Below are 15,582 nucleotides of genomic sequence, written 5' to 3' on the forward strand. Positions count from 1 at the left end.
TAACTCCAGGGAGGCAAGAGATGTGAATTACCATAGGTCCGTTCAGGCCATGATATCTTGCACCCCCACAATCAAAAGGTATGGGGGTGTTCCCGGGAGGGGCTACATGATGCTTCTATATTGGCTGGGACCAGATTAAACATAAAACAGCATGACCACTTGTGTTAGTGTGAGTTAACATCAGGGACGGAGGGGATGCGAATTGCCATAGGTGCAATCAGGCCATGATATCTTGCACCCCCACAATCAAAAGGTATTGGGGTGTTCCGGGAGGGGCTACATGCTGCCTCCACATTGGATAGGACCAGAGTAAACACAAAGCAGCATGACCACTTGTGTCACTGTAAATTAACCACAGGAAGGCAGTGGATGCGAATTACCATAGGTGTGTTTAGACCATGATATCTTGCACCCCCACAATCAAAAGGTATGGGGGTGTCCCAGGAGGGGCTGGATGGTGCCTCTACATTGGTTGGGAACAGATTAAACATAAAACAGCATGACCATGTGTGTCATTGTGAGTTAACCTCAGGAACGCAGGCAGGGGATGTGAATTACCGTAGGTGTGTCCAGGCAGTGATATCTTGCACCCCCTCAACCAAAAGGTATTGGGGTGTTCCGGGAGGGACTAGATGGTGCATCTACATTGGTTAGGACCAGAGTAAACACAAAGCAGCATGATAGCTTATGTCACTGTAAATTAACCACGGGAATGCAGGGGATGCACATTACCATAGGTGTGTTTAGACCATGATATATTGCACCCCCACAATCAAAAGGCATGGAGATGTCCAGGGAGGGGCTAGATGGTGCCCTTACATCGATCGGAACCAGAGTAAACATGAAACAGGATGACCACTTGTGTCATTGTGTGTTAACCCCAGGGAGACAGGGGATGCGAATTAGCATAGGTGTGTCCAGGCCATGATATCTTGCACCCCCACAATCAAAAGGTATTGGGGTGTCTGGGAGGTGCTTCATGGTGCCTCTACATTGGATAGGACCAGAGTAAACACAAAACAGCATGACCACTTGTGTCACTGTAAATTAACCACAGGAAGGTAGGGGATGCGAATTACCATAGGTGTGTTCAGACCATGATATCTTGCACCCCCACAATCAAAAGGTATGGGGGTGTTCCCGGGAGGGGCTAGATGGTGCCTCTACATTGGCTGGGACCAGAGTAAACATTAAACAGGATGACCGCTTGTGTCAGTGTGAGTTAACCCCAGACAAACAGGGTATGTGAATTACCATAGGTGCAATCAGGCCATGATATCTTGCACCCCACAATGAAAAGGTATGGGGTGTCCAGGGAGGAGATAGATGGTGCTGATACATTGGTTGGGACCGGAGTAAATATAAAAACAGGATGACCCCTTGTGTTAGTGTGAGTTGACCCCAGGGAGGCCGGGATGCAAATTACCATAGTTGTGTTCAGGCCATGATATATTGCACCCCCCACAATCAAAAGGTATGGGGTGTCCAGGGAGGGGTTAGATGGTGACTCTACATTGGTTGGGACCAGATTAAACATAAAACAGCATGACCACTTGTGTTAGTGTGAGTTAACCCCAGGGAGGGAGGGGATGCAAATTACCATAGGTGCAATCAGGCCATGATATCTTGCACCCCCACAATCAAAAGGTGTTGGGGTGTTCCGGGAGGTGCTACAGGGTGCCTCTACAGTGGATAGGACCAGAGTAAACACAAAACAGCATGTCCACTTGTGTCACTGTAAATTAACCACAGGAAGGTAGGGGATGCGAATTACCATAGGTGTGTTCAGACCATGATATCTTGTACCCCCACAATCAAAAGGTATGGGGGTGTTCCTGGGAGGGGCTAGATGGTGCTTCTACATTGGATAGGACCAGCCTAAACACAAAACAGGATGACCACGTTTGTCAGTGTAAATTATCCACAGGAAGGCAGGGGATGCGAATTACCATAGGTGTGTTCAGACCATGATATCTTGCACCCCCACAATCAAAAGGTATGGGGGTGTGCAGGGAGGGGTTAGATACTGCCTCTACATCGGTGGGGACCATATTAAACATAAAGCAGGATGACCACTTGTGTCATTGTGAGTTAACCCCCTGGAGACAGGGGATGCAAATTATCATAGGTGCGTTCAGGCCATGATATCTTGCACCTCCACTATCAAAATTGTTTGTACTGTTTTTGTAAGTGTATGAATACTGCACCTCTGGTACATGTGCATAGTATTCAATGCTGTGACGTGCAGTTTGGGCGATGATTCGCAAGGGCAAAATTGTTTCGATGTAGTGAGGCACATAGGTCTGAGAAAATGTCCTCTTGACACATAATGGAATATTCTCTGCAGGCCTGGGTGAAGATGTGTGGGGGACTATTTCAACATGATGGTTGGGGGCTCCCCTTGCTTAGAGCATAAAGGAGTCTGAGGCTCCTGTGGGGGTGGAGGGCATACATTATAATGGAGATAAAGATAAGGTTAATAGCCACCAATTATCACGAGCCAGGAGGGAGCTGAAACACTGAATGACCGCTGAATAGTTGTGAATGATCCTTCTTCATAAGAAAGTGGAGGAAACAGTGTTGAAAGTAGGTGATAATATTTCTATTTTCCTCAATCGGGCTCCATTAACGGTGCCGGTGCTTCCGTCATCCCCATTCCCATTGAGTCCTATGGGACTCAAATGGGAATGGGGATTTACCGTTTACTGGCGCCTAACTTCCCAGAACACTGGGGTTGTAATCTCCCGGTGCCAGGTGCCACTAAATATTGCAAGTCCGGTTGCAACCCGCCGGTAGCACCGGCAGGGTTACTGCCGGACTTGTAATGAGGCCCATTGTGAGATTACATTATTTGCTCAGGATCACACACTTGCGCTAAAAAGCGAAGAAGGGATTTTAACCCACTCTGCAATTTGGGCACGGCCATCTTCTTCCACGCTTTACTTGGAACAAATATTTAAGTTTTGGGTGTGAAGACCTACAATAATACTGTCGTATAGAGTTTACTTGCAAAATCCACAAATTGCATAGTAAAGCATCATGACAACATCTAAATACTTATAGCAGCAGCATGTTGGGCCACAATAATATCAGTATACCTTTATTTTCCACATCGTGAATGGAAAACTATAAGATGCAAAAGGCAAAATATCTATGTACTCACTTTATTTTCAGTGCTTTAAGACACACAATAAAAGAGGCTAAAAAACTCACTTTGGTTTGGAGATGTGTCACAAAACTCCAGCGTGGTGTTATGCATGGTTTTAAGAATATTCAACTGAGGACATGAAAGCACATTTTACGTTTTTGGATATCAAGCTATTAGACGTTGTGGGTGTGAACACATTTTAAAAGTGTGCTTTATTGTGTTGCAGACTTTGGGGTAGATTCATGGAATTATTTGCACCGAAAAACAGGGATTTGTACGCCATTCTGCCCGCAAATCCCCATTTGTTAAACAGGGATTTGCGGGCAGAATGGCGCACAAATCCCCGTTTTCAGCGCAAATAATTCCATGAATCAGCCACTTTAACTGTAAAGATTTGCAAGGGGACTGGTGGTCTTTCAGTTTGAAAGTCACCATTATGAATAAGCAAGCCTCGGCTGCCGAACGCAAAAGGAAAATAAACGTGTGGTTGAGTTTACTACGCAGACTGTGTGTCTCAGAGGGGCTGTGACACTGTGAAGAAACAAAATGCGTCCCATGTTTCTGATCCTTTTGTTAGCAGCTAAATTTCATTGCGTGCCTGCCTTTTTTATGATATTCTGCATCCCCACAGATGACAGGAATGGGCAGTGGCGGAGCTACAAAGACATCACTTGCCAATCCCAGGAACGGAGCTGTTGGAGGGCGGGCTATCAGGCTGTATTTTCTCATTTTTCATTTTTACGCTGTTTGTATGGCTTTAGCCATCTGTGGGTGGGCGGGGCATCCAAGTGAGCGTGGCTCCGAAGATTGCCGAACACTTGCCTCCCACAAGCTACCATGGGATGCAGGATAGCATACACCGGTGCAATGTCATTTTTTTCACGACGCATGCGCAGACAGCCGGACTTTTCACAAATATGTACGTGTATGTGAACTAAGTGCATTATTATCACATTAATCATCTGGCATCCCCCGGTGAGCAGGTGAGTGCCCTGAAGCCCCGGCCTCTCTAACATCTTGGGCCTTGTTTTTAGGTGTCCCCATGCCCCCGCGTGCTGGCTTGCAGCCCCGGCTTCCTCCCGTGCTAAATCCTGCCTCTCAGCCCTCCCCCTCCCGTGATTGGCTGCCTGTATCAGGCATTCGTGTCCATGCTCGCTGCACCGGAGGATCATGCCATTTAACATCCGGCATCCCCCAGTGAGCAGGTGAGTGCCCTGAAGCCCCCGGCCTCTCTAATATCTTGGGCCTTGTTTTTAGGTGTCCCCATGCCCCCGTGTGCTGGCTTGCAGCCCCGGCTTCCTCCCATGCTAAATCCCGCCTCCCGGCCCTCCCCCTCCCGTGATTGGCTGCCTGTATCAGGCATTTTTGTCCATGCTTGCTGCACCGGGGGATCGTGCCATTAAACATCCGGCATCCCCCGGTGAGCAGGTGAGTGCCCTGAAGCCCCTGGCCTCTCTAACATCTTGGGCCTTGTTTTTAGGTGTCCCCATGCCCCCGCGTGCTGGCTTGCAACCCCGGCTTCCTCCCGTGCTAACTCCCGCCTCCCGGCCCACCCCCTCCCATGATTGGCTGCCTGTATCAGGCATTTGTGTCCATGCTCGCTGCACCGGGGGATTGTGCCATTTAACATCCGGCATCCCCCGGTGAGCAGGTGAGTGCCCTGAAGCCCCCGGCCTCTCTAACATCTTGGGCCTTGTTTTTAGGTGTCCCCATACCCCCGTGTGCTGGCTTGCAGCCCCGGCTTCCTCCCGTGCTAAATCCCGCCTCCCGGCCCTCCCCCTCCCATGATTGGCTGCCTGTATCAGGCATTTGTGTCCATGCTCGCTGCACCGGGGGATCGTGCCATTTAACATCCGGCATCCCCCGGTGAGCAGGGGAGTGCCCTGAAGCCCCCGGCCTCTCTAACATCTTGGGCCTTGTTTTTAGGTGTCCCCAGGCCCCCGCGTGCTAGCTTGCTCTACTCCAGAAAACCACTGCCACTCTATCTTACCTCCCAATAACAAAGAGTGCCACAATATTAGCATGTCCACACTTAGATAGAATTGTAAATATTATCATGTCCACACTTAGATAGAATTGTGAATATTATCCTGCGTCACATCTAGATGGAATTGTGAATATTAGCATGTCCATACTTAGACAGAATTGTAAATATTAGCATGTCCACACTTAGATAGAATTGTGAACATTAGCCTGCGTCGCATCTAGATGGAATTGTGAATATTAGCATGTCCACACCTAGATAGAATTGTAAATATTAGCATGTCCACACTTAGACAGAATTGTAAATATTAGCATGTCCACACTTAGATAGAATTGTGAACATAAGCCTGCGTCACATCTAGATGGAATTGTGAATAATAGCATGTCCACACTTAGATAGAATTGTGAACATTAGCCTGCGTCACATCTAGATGGAATTGTGAATATTAGCATGTCCACACTTAGATAGAATTGTGAACATTAGCCTGCGTCGCATCTAGATGGAATTGTGAATATTAGCATGTCCAACCTTAGATAGAATTGTGAACACTAGCCTGCATCACATCTAGATGGAATTGTGAATATTGGCATGTCCACCCTTAGATAGAATTGTGAACATTAGTCTGCGTCACATCTAGATGGAATTGTGAATATTAGCATGTCCACACTTAGATAAAATTGTAAATATTAGCATGTCCACATTTAGATAGAATTATGAACATTAGCCTGCGTCACATCTAGATGGAATTGTGAATATTGGCATGTCCACCCTTAGATAAAATTGTAAATATTAGCCTGCGTCACATCCAGATGGAATTGTGAATATTGGCATGTGCACCCTTAGATAAAATTGTGAACATTAGCCTGCGTCGCATCTAGATGGAATTGTGAATATTAGCATGTTCACTCTTAGGTAGAATTGTAAATATTAGCATGTCCACACGTAGATAGAATTGTGAACATTAGCCTGTGTCACATCTAGATGGAATTGTGAATATTGGCATGTCCACCCTTAGATAGAATTGTGAACATTAGCCTGCGTCACATCTAGATGGAATTGTGAATATAAGCATGTCCACACTTAGATAGAATTGTGAACATTAGCCTGCGTCGCATCTAGATGGAATTGTGAACATTAGTGACAGGAGGCAAGACATGAAACCTTCCAGCATGGACCCAAAGGGGGACCAAAACTTAAAGACTCCAAGGTTAGCAGGGGCTAGCAACATTAAAAGCAGACTACTTCCTCACAGGAGACTGTTATGTCCCATTTGCAGGAGAAAGGCAGTAAAGACTTCATTACCCAGATCCCCCTGGCACAGAACTACAAGACCAAGCCCTAGAGGGGGGCGGGACTAGCGCGCGTGTGCACAAAGAAAACCCAGGCACGGGGCTTGTGCTTAAGCTCCCGGCAGGAGAAGACGTGTTCGGAAGAGCTCCGAGGTCGGGGATCAGCACGAGGGGCCACGCCCCAACCAGCTCCCATTCTGGCCGCTCGCAAAGAAAAGCTAAGTAGCGCTCGCGCTGGGGGAACTCCAGAGATAAGGGGAGAACGTATGGTGAAGCCCACGGAGGTCCAGGAAGGCAGTTGGGGGCATGCGCAAGGGGGACTCTGCCCGCATTTACGGACCCCCTTGCCAAACAAAAGCTAAGTAACGATCGGGCATTGCACCGCGAACCTGGCATATCGCGCGTGTAACCCTGGGGGAGAAATCTCGAACCCAGCGCAGTGCATGAACTTTGCATGGCAATAGCTAAGTGGGGAAATATTGTAGAGCAGAGTGCTCAAGCCGCTGCACGCCACGTGCGGCCGATACCCCGCTTCCTTGGTTTATAGGTGGATCGACCCTGTGGCTTCATCAGAGCAGTGCGGGGCCCCAGGCGGCGACACCGCGTTGTTGGTTGACCGAATTAACCCGTGCACAAACTAACTACTAACAGAAAGTGCTCTGAACTGTAGCATACGCAATAGGGTGTGATTAACCAATTGCATGCTCATGCTGGCCAGTGAAGTTCTGAGTGTGTGTGTGAAGTAACACACAAGGTTGTAACTCCATGCTCTCTTGCAGCGGTAATACGCTCCAGATTACGACCGGACCAGAGAGTATGCAGGCAGGAGGCCAGTACTCTCCCCAGAGCTAAGTCTATTTCCATCTTCCATGACTCACTGCTGTATATGTATACACTGTTTCTTGTGAATGTATATTGAATGTTTTATCCGATGTTCCCCTCCCTGTCCACTACCCCTCACCTAACCCTCTCACCGGTTACCCTACAATTGAACCTATCCAACCATCGAGTCCCTAACACTCTTTCCCCGCTGGAGTCTCGGTAACTTGAGTAAGGTCAGAATTGCAAGTGCCCAGACTGCTGAGGGGATGGTTGGTTTGTGCCACTCCTGAGCCTGAAGACTGGAGTCTGACAATTACAATGTTCACACTTAGATAGAATTGTGAACATTAGCCTGCGTCGCATCTAGATGGAATTGTGAACATTAGCCTGCGTCGCATCTAGATGGAATTGTGAATATTAGCATGTCCACACTTAGATAGAATTGTAAATATTAGCATGTCCACACTTAGATAGAATTGTGAACATTAGCCTGCGTCACATCTAGATGGAATTGTGAATATTGGCATGTCCACCCTTAGATAGAATTGTGATCATTAGCCTGCGTCACATCTACATGGAATTGTGAATATAAGCATGTCCACACTTAGATAGATTTGTGAACACTAGCCTGCGTCACATCTAGATGGAATTGTGAATATTGGCATGTCCACCCATAGATAAAATTGTGAACATTAGCCTGCGTCACATCTAGATGGAATTGTGAATATTAGCATGTCCACACTTAGATAGAATTGTGAACATTAGCCTGCGTCGCATCTAGATGGAATTGTGAACATTAGCCTGCGTCGCATCTAGATGGAATTGTGAATATTGGCATGTCCACATTTAGATAGGATTGTGAACATTAGCCTGCGTCACATCTAGATAGAATTTTGATTGAAGGATAGCATACCCGCGCCTAGATGAAACTTGAATGTTAGCATGTGCCACACTTAGAACTGTGAACACCAGCCTGCACCGCATCTAGATAAGATTGTGAATGTTAGCAGGCCCACACCTAGATAGAATTCTGAACATTGGCCTGCACCGCTTCCAGATAGGATTTTGAAGGCCAACAAGTGCCACACTTAGACAAAACTCTGAATGTCAGCATGCTAAAGGTCATTTAACCAACTAACCAATATAACCTCAAACTGTCAGGAAAGGAAGAAGGCGATGGATATGGCAGGGGAAATGTGCACAAAATACACAGTAAACAACCTTGAATATAACAACGTGCATTCAATACCCAAGACTCGTGTATACCACTATATGAAAAGGAATGTAGGGTAAGCACTTAGAACCTCCTTATGACTGAAAGGAAAGTCGGCAAACTCCTTACCCACTATGCTATTACAGATACTGACAGCGCTAAGCCCACGTAGAGGGCAAGCAGGGACAGAATCTGTAAGCTGACACTCTAGACGGTACTGAATAAAGAATTTGCAAACAGTACTCACAAGGACCGGAATGACCACATGAATGCCAGTACTCACGAAGACCGGAAATACCACTTGGATGTCCGTATTCACGAGGACCGGAAAGACCACTCAAAAGTCAGTACTAACCCACAACCCTGTAAATCAAACAAGAACCCAGAAGGCAGTAAAGGCAAAGAGTGAGAATGACTAAATACCTAAGCCCAAGTCAAGAGGCAAGAAGGAATAGTACAGTTTGGAAAACAAAAGATAATCACACAGGAGCTAGTTACAACAGCTTCCGACACCTAATAATAAAATAGGAAATAAATGTAAAAGTGTAAAGGAAAACATGGCATGGATCCCAATAGAAGGCAAGGATCAGGAGCAGTGAAAATGATATCAAAAGGGAAACTTTCCCACCCATCCAAGGTGAAAAGGCAGGAAACTAAACCTGTAAAGGAAAGATTAATGCAACAAGTCTTTCAGTAGCAAAGGACAATTTCTAGGAAACAGTGAACACAGGCAATTGGGCTACAGCAAAAGGAAAGCTCAGAGAAAGGCTGCCTGCAGACAGAGAAAGGGAGAAAGGGATTTCCAAAAGGCAGAAATCAATTAGGCATACAAATACGAATTCCAGGACAAGGAACAAGAAACACTAACTAGAAACTGGGCACAAAAACTAGGAACCAGGAACAAGGGACCAGTCAAGACAGGAACGCTGCAACAATGACCAGCGCTGGACTGAAGCAGACTGAGGCTTTTAAAGCTGCTTAACGAGCACACCCCTCAGGCGTGTCGCCTGCTGCACCTGCAGCCACAGGTGTTGCCTATCCTCCACCCAGCCTTGTCCTGCAAGGGAGGAGGTGAGGCAGTGAGCCAGGCATTCTGGGAAGCATAGTCATTTGATTAGAGTAGCAGTAGCATGCTGGCTGCCAAAAACCCGGAATGGATCCGGAAGGGAAGTAATTTGGGAAATAAGGTTTTAGCGCTCCCAATTCATCAGGACACTGTAGCATAAGGTTCGGAGGAAATGTCCAGTAGGGAAGAAACCCCAAAACATGCCCCCAAGTGGCGGGAACGGGAGCGAAGGGAGCGAGCCGTGACACAAACTCAGCATACTTATCTCACCATACATGCCAACATTCCGATGAACCTGGGAGGGAGATTTCGTAAAAGAAATAGGGAGACAACAATTTTCCCATAGGAACGCATTGGGAAAATAATTATTTTAGGCAGGAGAACGTGAAAAATAGCAATATTTTTCCCTGTAAAATCGGGAGTCTTCCGCCAAAATCGGGAGGGTTGGCATGTATGTCTCACTCAAAAACTCACACAACCATCTCTCGCACCCCAAGCCACACACACTTCACAAAACTGCAACAACACATAAGCCGGAGCAACAGCACACACGGACTGACACCGATCCAATACCCGCACCAAAGCTCAGCACCCGGTGTATACCGAGTGGAAGCTGCCAACAGAACACCACTCTTCTCACTATCCTGCTCCCTCTTCACCTTACTAACCCATCCCACCTTATCGTTTACAGATCCGCCAGAGCGCCTGGGGACCAATTCCGTTGATGATGGTGCGCGGTACAATTACCTTTAACATTTAACATTAATAATGCATTTAGTTCACATACACGTAAATATATATTTGGGATTGATTCTTTCATATGTTTTGCACATTTAGTGCTTATTAGAATCCTAGGAGCTTATAAATACAGTGTCCGCTGCGTTTCGTCCCCTGGGTTTGTGCTTTTTGCTTCTGTTTTTGAGTCCCTCCTAATGCGGCTTCACCTTGTTCTGTTACTTCAGTGAGCCTGGCTCACAGAAATGACACCCCGGGGACCCCAGAAAGACAGGCACACAACATTCCTGCTGTCAAAAAATAAGTACGGATATGCTCAGTCAGCAAGATAGGATTTTCTGACAGATAGGAAAAAGTGAATTATACCGGCTATAGCCAGTTAACAGCAGGAAGCGTCCTTTGGAAGCAGCTTAACTGGGAGAAAGGTCAATTTGTGCATACACTACTTTGCTGCGAACACACGGAAGACTTCTGCTAGCCAAGGCGTTGTCGCTCCTGGCCCTTGAAAAGTAAAGCATAGGTCACAGCTAGGTTAGGTTTACACAGCGGAGAACTGGTGAGGCGCAGAAAGTCACGTGAGGAGGCGGAGGAGAGCACGTTGCTAGGGTCCGTTTCTCGAACGCCCTGCAGATCGAGGTTCACGGCGCGTGGGGACTACGGAGCACGGGAGTAGTGGATTCGCAGAAGTTAATGTCGCAGGGCGCCTCCTTAGGCGGTCGTTGTTCGCAGTGATGGCGGCGGCATCTGCTTTGCGTGCCGGGAGCCGTGCTCCCTTCTGGAGGGGTGAGAGGACGGAAGGGTGGAGGGAAGTCCAGCTGGGTATTTGTGAGGCAAACCCCCGGTCCCACTGCTAGCCAGACGGACTAGCGGAGTATCGCCCCTGTCTACCGGAGCAGGACACAGGTGCTCCTTGTAACTGGGGACCCTGGCAGTTGTGCAGGGTCCGCTGTCCCTTACGCCCCGTTGACCCTCACTCCACATCAAGAAGGCTGCACTGTCCTCTGACCCCGCAGCGGTGGTAACCTTGACCCGGCTGTAAGATGTGTGATCTCTGGCAGACACGGCGGAACACTCTGGCCGCCTCCTCCACGGTAACGCCAGAACACGCAGCTCTGACACAAGGGACGGCGCCAGGGCCCTTTTCCTTTATTCATAAACGTTATGATTACCTTATTGCTTTTTTACTCTGCTGCCTTATCACATTAGCACCTTGCTGACAAAGAGCGATTCGTCGCTTTTCCGTAGATATTGTTTAATCTCCGTGCTAGCTGCATGACCCGTCGTAATCTGCATTTATTATGCCCCTGCTGCATTCCATATGGTCGTTATAAAATTCTAAGCACCCCACGGGTGCCCCAGACTGCTTTTCCCAGTGAAGGCAAGCACCCTAACCCTGCCCACAAACATGTTGAAATGGACCCCATGAGCGTTGACGTGTCTTCCGACATTGCCTCCACCCAAAGGAAATGAATAGCCGAGAGCGCTGACCCAAGGGGAGCAAACCTCGACATCAATTTAGAGATTCCTTACCTGAGTTGACCGCAGCGAGAGTCCTTGACAACAAATGCTCACGGGAGTCCACAGCATGCAACTTCAGGACCACAGGAAAGAGTGCCGTTTGGTAAAAGCTTCTGTAGTTCTTCACCCCCCCCCCCCCCGCAGACGTGAGAAAGCATCGGGATCAAAGGATAAAGTGCCAAAAGATGAACAACTCGTCGCTTGATATGGCACAAAGGAGATCAGAGCGCTGTACACTCAGCATTGAAACCCTAACCCCCCCCCCCCATAGCTGGAGGTCCTCTCCCCGACTTCACTGCTACCCTTCATTCTACAGTAAAGAATATGACCATTGACTCGTAGCATAAAAACCTTACACCACAGCGCTGGCCCTTCTTTTTGTATTCCTGTACCAGAGTGCTCTGTTTAAATTTCTCTGGAAATGACACTAGCCTCTCCATCCTCCAGTGGTTATTTTTAACCACTGCCCCCTACCGCTTGGGTTGCAGATACGACGGAATAGATATCTAATTTAAATGTAGAAACCCTATCCCTTAGGAAGAACACCTGGCCTCTGATCCTGCTATCTGGATGCCCATTTTTAAAGTATTGTCCTCTGTAGCTTGTGCGGCTGCGATCCGTGTGAGCACTGGCCAGAAAACAGTTAACCGTACATGTAGCAATAGAATACTGATCTCCCGACATTCCTAGTATTGGACAGACTTGACACTTTTTCAACAAGTACAAGACCACTCTGCGGAAGATGTACACATCACCGATCCTGACTTGTAAACATGCAACATCCTCCTTTTTAAATCAACAGCATGATAAAAGAGCCCATAAATCATCCAACTCAAGAAGGACACATTGGTACAGCAGCAAGGACTGCAAATCATTCCTGTGTGAATCACAGCCGACGCGCAGAGACAGGAAAGGATTATTGAACAATTTGTTCCATACTAAATCAAGTCTGTGGCGCGGTCTTTTGTGAGAGACCTTTTTTACTTGTCTGGCGTGAGGCCCAACATTTAAAAGTGCAATATGCCAGTGAGAATAACAGTGATTGGATTAAAGATAACCTACACATTTAGTTGCTTTGATAATTTTGATCTCTAAAGCCTAGCTATCCAATCTGGCATCACCCTTTAAGCAAAAGTGACCACCAGGGGTCCAACAATAAATCGAACTTCCACATGAGTTACAAACCATACATTTCTTTTCATTATACCATTATATGCTAGTATTAAAAACATTTTCACACTGGCTGTGCCCATACATTTCATTCTGGCCGCACCAAAATAGGCCAATATTCCCATATATAAACATACTCCTGTTTGCTTTGCTTATAATGCCATTAATGATACTGTAAGAAAACATGTCCATGCAGGCTTTGCACATGTATGGCAATATCCCCACGCAAGGGCATACTTCTGGTGGCTTTGCCATTAAAAATGCCATATCACAATAAGAAAACATGTTCAAAGTGGCTGCACAATGTGGGCCAGTCTAGACACGTTGTGACATGTGCTTACTTTACAAGAGATGCCCAGTAAAAAATTTAAAGCTGCTGAAAGAAATGGCTAGACTAGCGTCGCCAAAATGCCAATCTAGCCAAATATTAACATGCCATGCCTACTTAATTACAGATGGCCCAGTAAAAATAAAAAAGTCATACCACAGTAATAAATGACTAGACTGGCGGCACAAAAAAGCCTTGCTAGCCACATAAGACATGTCATGCTACTTTATCATGTATGCTCAATAAAATGTCATGTTCGGCGAAATCCCCCCCATCCTCTACCCGCCAAAAATCTGCTCCTCAGCCCAGCATTACACATAATCGCTCACACACGATTACTCAACATTCACCCACTCATTTAAACCTACCATTCACTCGCGCTCCCATTCGCCGTACAATTGCTTATTCACACGTACACCCAGCCCATCATACACACATTACATAATGAATATACACTCCTTGCACAAATGCGTGCATACATGATAAGCTAACATGCAAGACCTTTTAACGCTGCCAGGTTCAGGAAAGGGTTCCCTCTTCTCTCTGCCTAACAAAAAGCAAGTGTGTACACCAGCCCCCTCCCATCGGATGTGAAAGAACATAACGTTGTAATGTGTTGGCTCGCATTCGTGGGGAGGGGGCTAATGTGTGGATTCGAGGCAGAGAGGTGATGGCAGCCTTTCTTGAAACTAGCAGCTTTAAAGTTTAGCTGCGTTTGTGCAAATACGTTTTTCTGCACAAATACAGTAACACATTAATGCTTCTGGTTTCAGGAGAGACTTCTCTCACCTCTTACATTTTGGGGGTGCTAAAGCCTGTTAAGCCCAATGGCTTTACCATCCTGCTTAGAACCCATACCCTTTTCCAAGAAAACCTGTCCTCGGACTCCTCAGCAAAAATCCCTCAACATAACACGTGGAGCAGGCGGACTTTATCTTGCAGTCTTGCCTTTATGCTAAAATACTTAAATATGCACCAACAAAGATTGTATTTGGTTGTCCCTTTTTAAACCATGTAAATCGCCCTCTACATCCACAGCCCACTATATTTCTCTCGTTCAGTGCTCCTGAATGGATACATTTAAGCATAAGTCTTGATGCAATGCAATAGCGTGATACAGGTTATGCTACTGGGGTTTCTACTGTCTTGCTTCCATTTACAAAATCTCCAGTCGTTTGTGTGTCTGAAAGAGAGTGGGCTGTAGCAAGTTACCAGAGGAAGAGGGAAAACGCAAGATATCTTTGCTGCTGGTTGGCATCGAGAAGTACTGTGAGCTCTGCCTTTGGGTCAGCGGCTAGGATGCATTGGCTAGAGCTGTGTTATGTAAATTGGTTGTAGAGGTGTAGCATTCTGATTCTTGATATCTGTTGGGAGGGTTATTCAATTACCATGTGTGGATGGCTTCGTTGGTTTGCATATTGTGTTTTGTAAAGCATAATTTGAGCTTATCACATGAAGCATCCATAGACCTTGATGGGCATGGTGATAAGGGGTGCAGGCAATCTTGAAGCTGCGGCATGTAGCAAATCATAACATGGCACTGCAAGCCTCAAGTCATAACTGTCTCGTTAGATGCCGTCCGCCCCTCTCCTCCCCGCCACTGTAGAGCTGTAACCCTTTATATCCTAACCCTGATGTATATCTGTTCTGTTGTTACTTCTAAAAAGCACTCTATAATGCATCGGTACTGTTGCATACCTCTTTAAAGCGCTAGGTAGGCGCTCAATAAATACCCTAATAATAGCTAGGTATTAATTTTCAAACGACCCATAATAAAACTTAATTCTAAAGGCAAACCAACCTGGTCTTCTTCATGCCCCAGCCTCTGCAGACAGCCCCCATTTCCCTTTGCCACTTTCAAACCCCTTTCTCTCTCTTACAAATATATACATTGCCTCAATGTTGTGCAATGTCTCCATGTCGGGAATCATTCATTTCAATTTCATCTGCCCCGTCTTCACAACCAGTAGAAGACTTTCAGCCTCCAGGGGATGCGCCAGGTAAAACATTTTCAGGTAGGGCCTGGAAAGGTAGCTGGGCTACTTTCCACCACATGAATCGTCTCTTTGCTGGGATCAGAGGGCCAACGGATCCAGTTCCCTATGGGGGAGCTTAGGGAAGCCAAGTAAGATGGGGACATGCTCCTGGGGCCCCTGCTGGGCGATGCGCTTATGGTTGAGCAGAAGATCCAAAGGTATCCCAACGGGCTGGCAGCACCCTTCAGGTAGACATGGTGGTCAGTGGAAGCAAGGGCAGAGTACAGGTGTGCAGCTACGAGCCCTGGCTTGCAGACCGTCCCAGGGCACCGG

At 46.9% G+C, this 15,582-nt stretch overlaps 1 protein-coding gene across 1 annotated transcript in view; it reads left to right on the forward strand.

Moving 5' to 3' along the window:
- Positions 1-10,791: 10,791 nt before the first annotated feature.
- The window catches only part of ACADS (acyl-CoA dehydrogenase short chain), a 285,694-nt gene continuing 280,903 nt past the window's right edge, over positions 10,792-15,582 (forward strand). Inside the window, exon 1 of the mRNA XM_069619780.1 lies at positions 10,792-11,040. Coding sequence (XP_069475881.1) covers positions 10,989-11,040 — 52 coding nt within the window. The 5' untranslated portion in view covers positions 10,792-10,988. The remainder of the gene's footprint in view (positions 11,041-15,582) is intronic.

This window comes from Ambystoma mexicanum, chromosome 10, assembly GCF_040938575.1.
Source record: "Ambystoma mexicanum isolate Mex_15411 chromosome 10, UKY_AmexF1_1, whole genome shotgun sequence".
NCBI classification, from domain to species: domain Eukaryota; kingdom Metazoa; phylum Chordata; class Amphibia; order Caudata; family Ambystomatidae; genus Ambystoma; species Ambystoma mexicanum.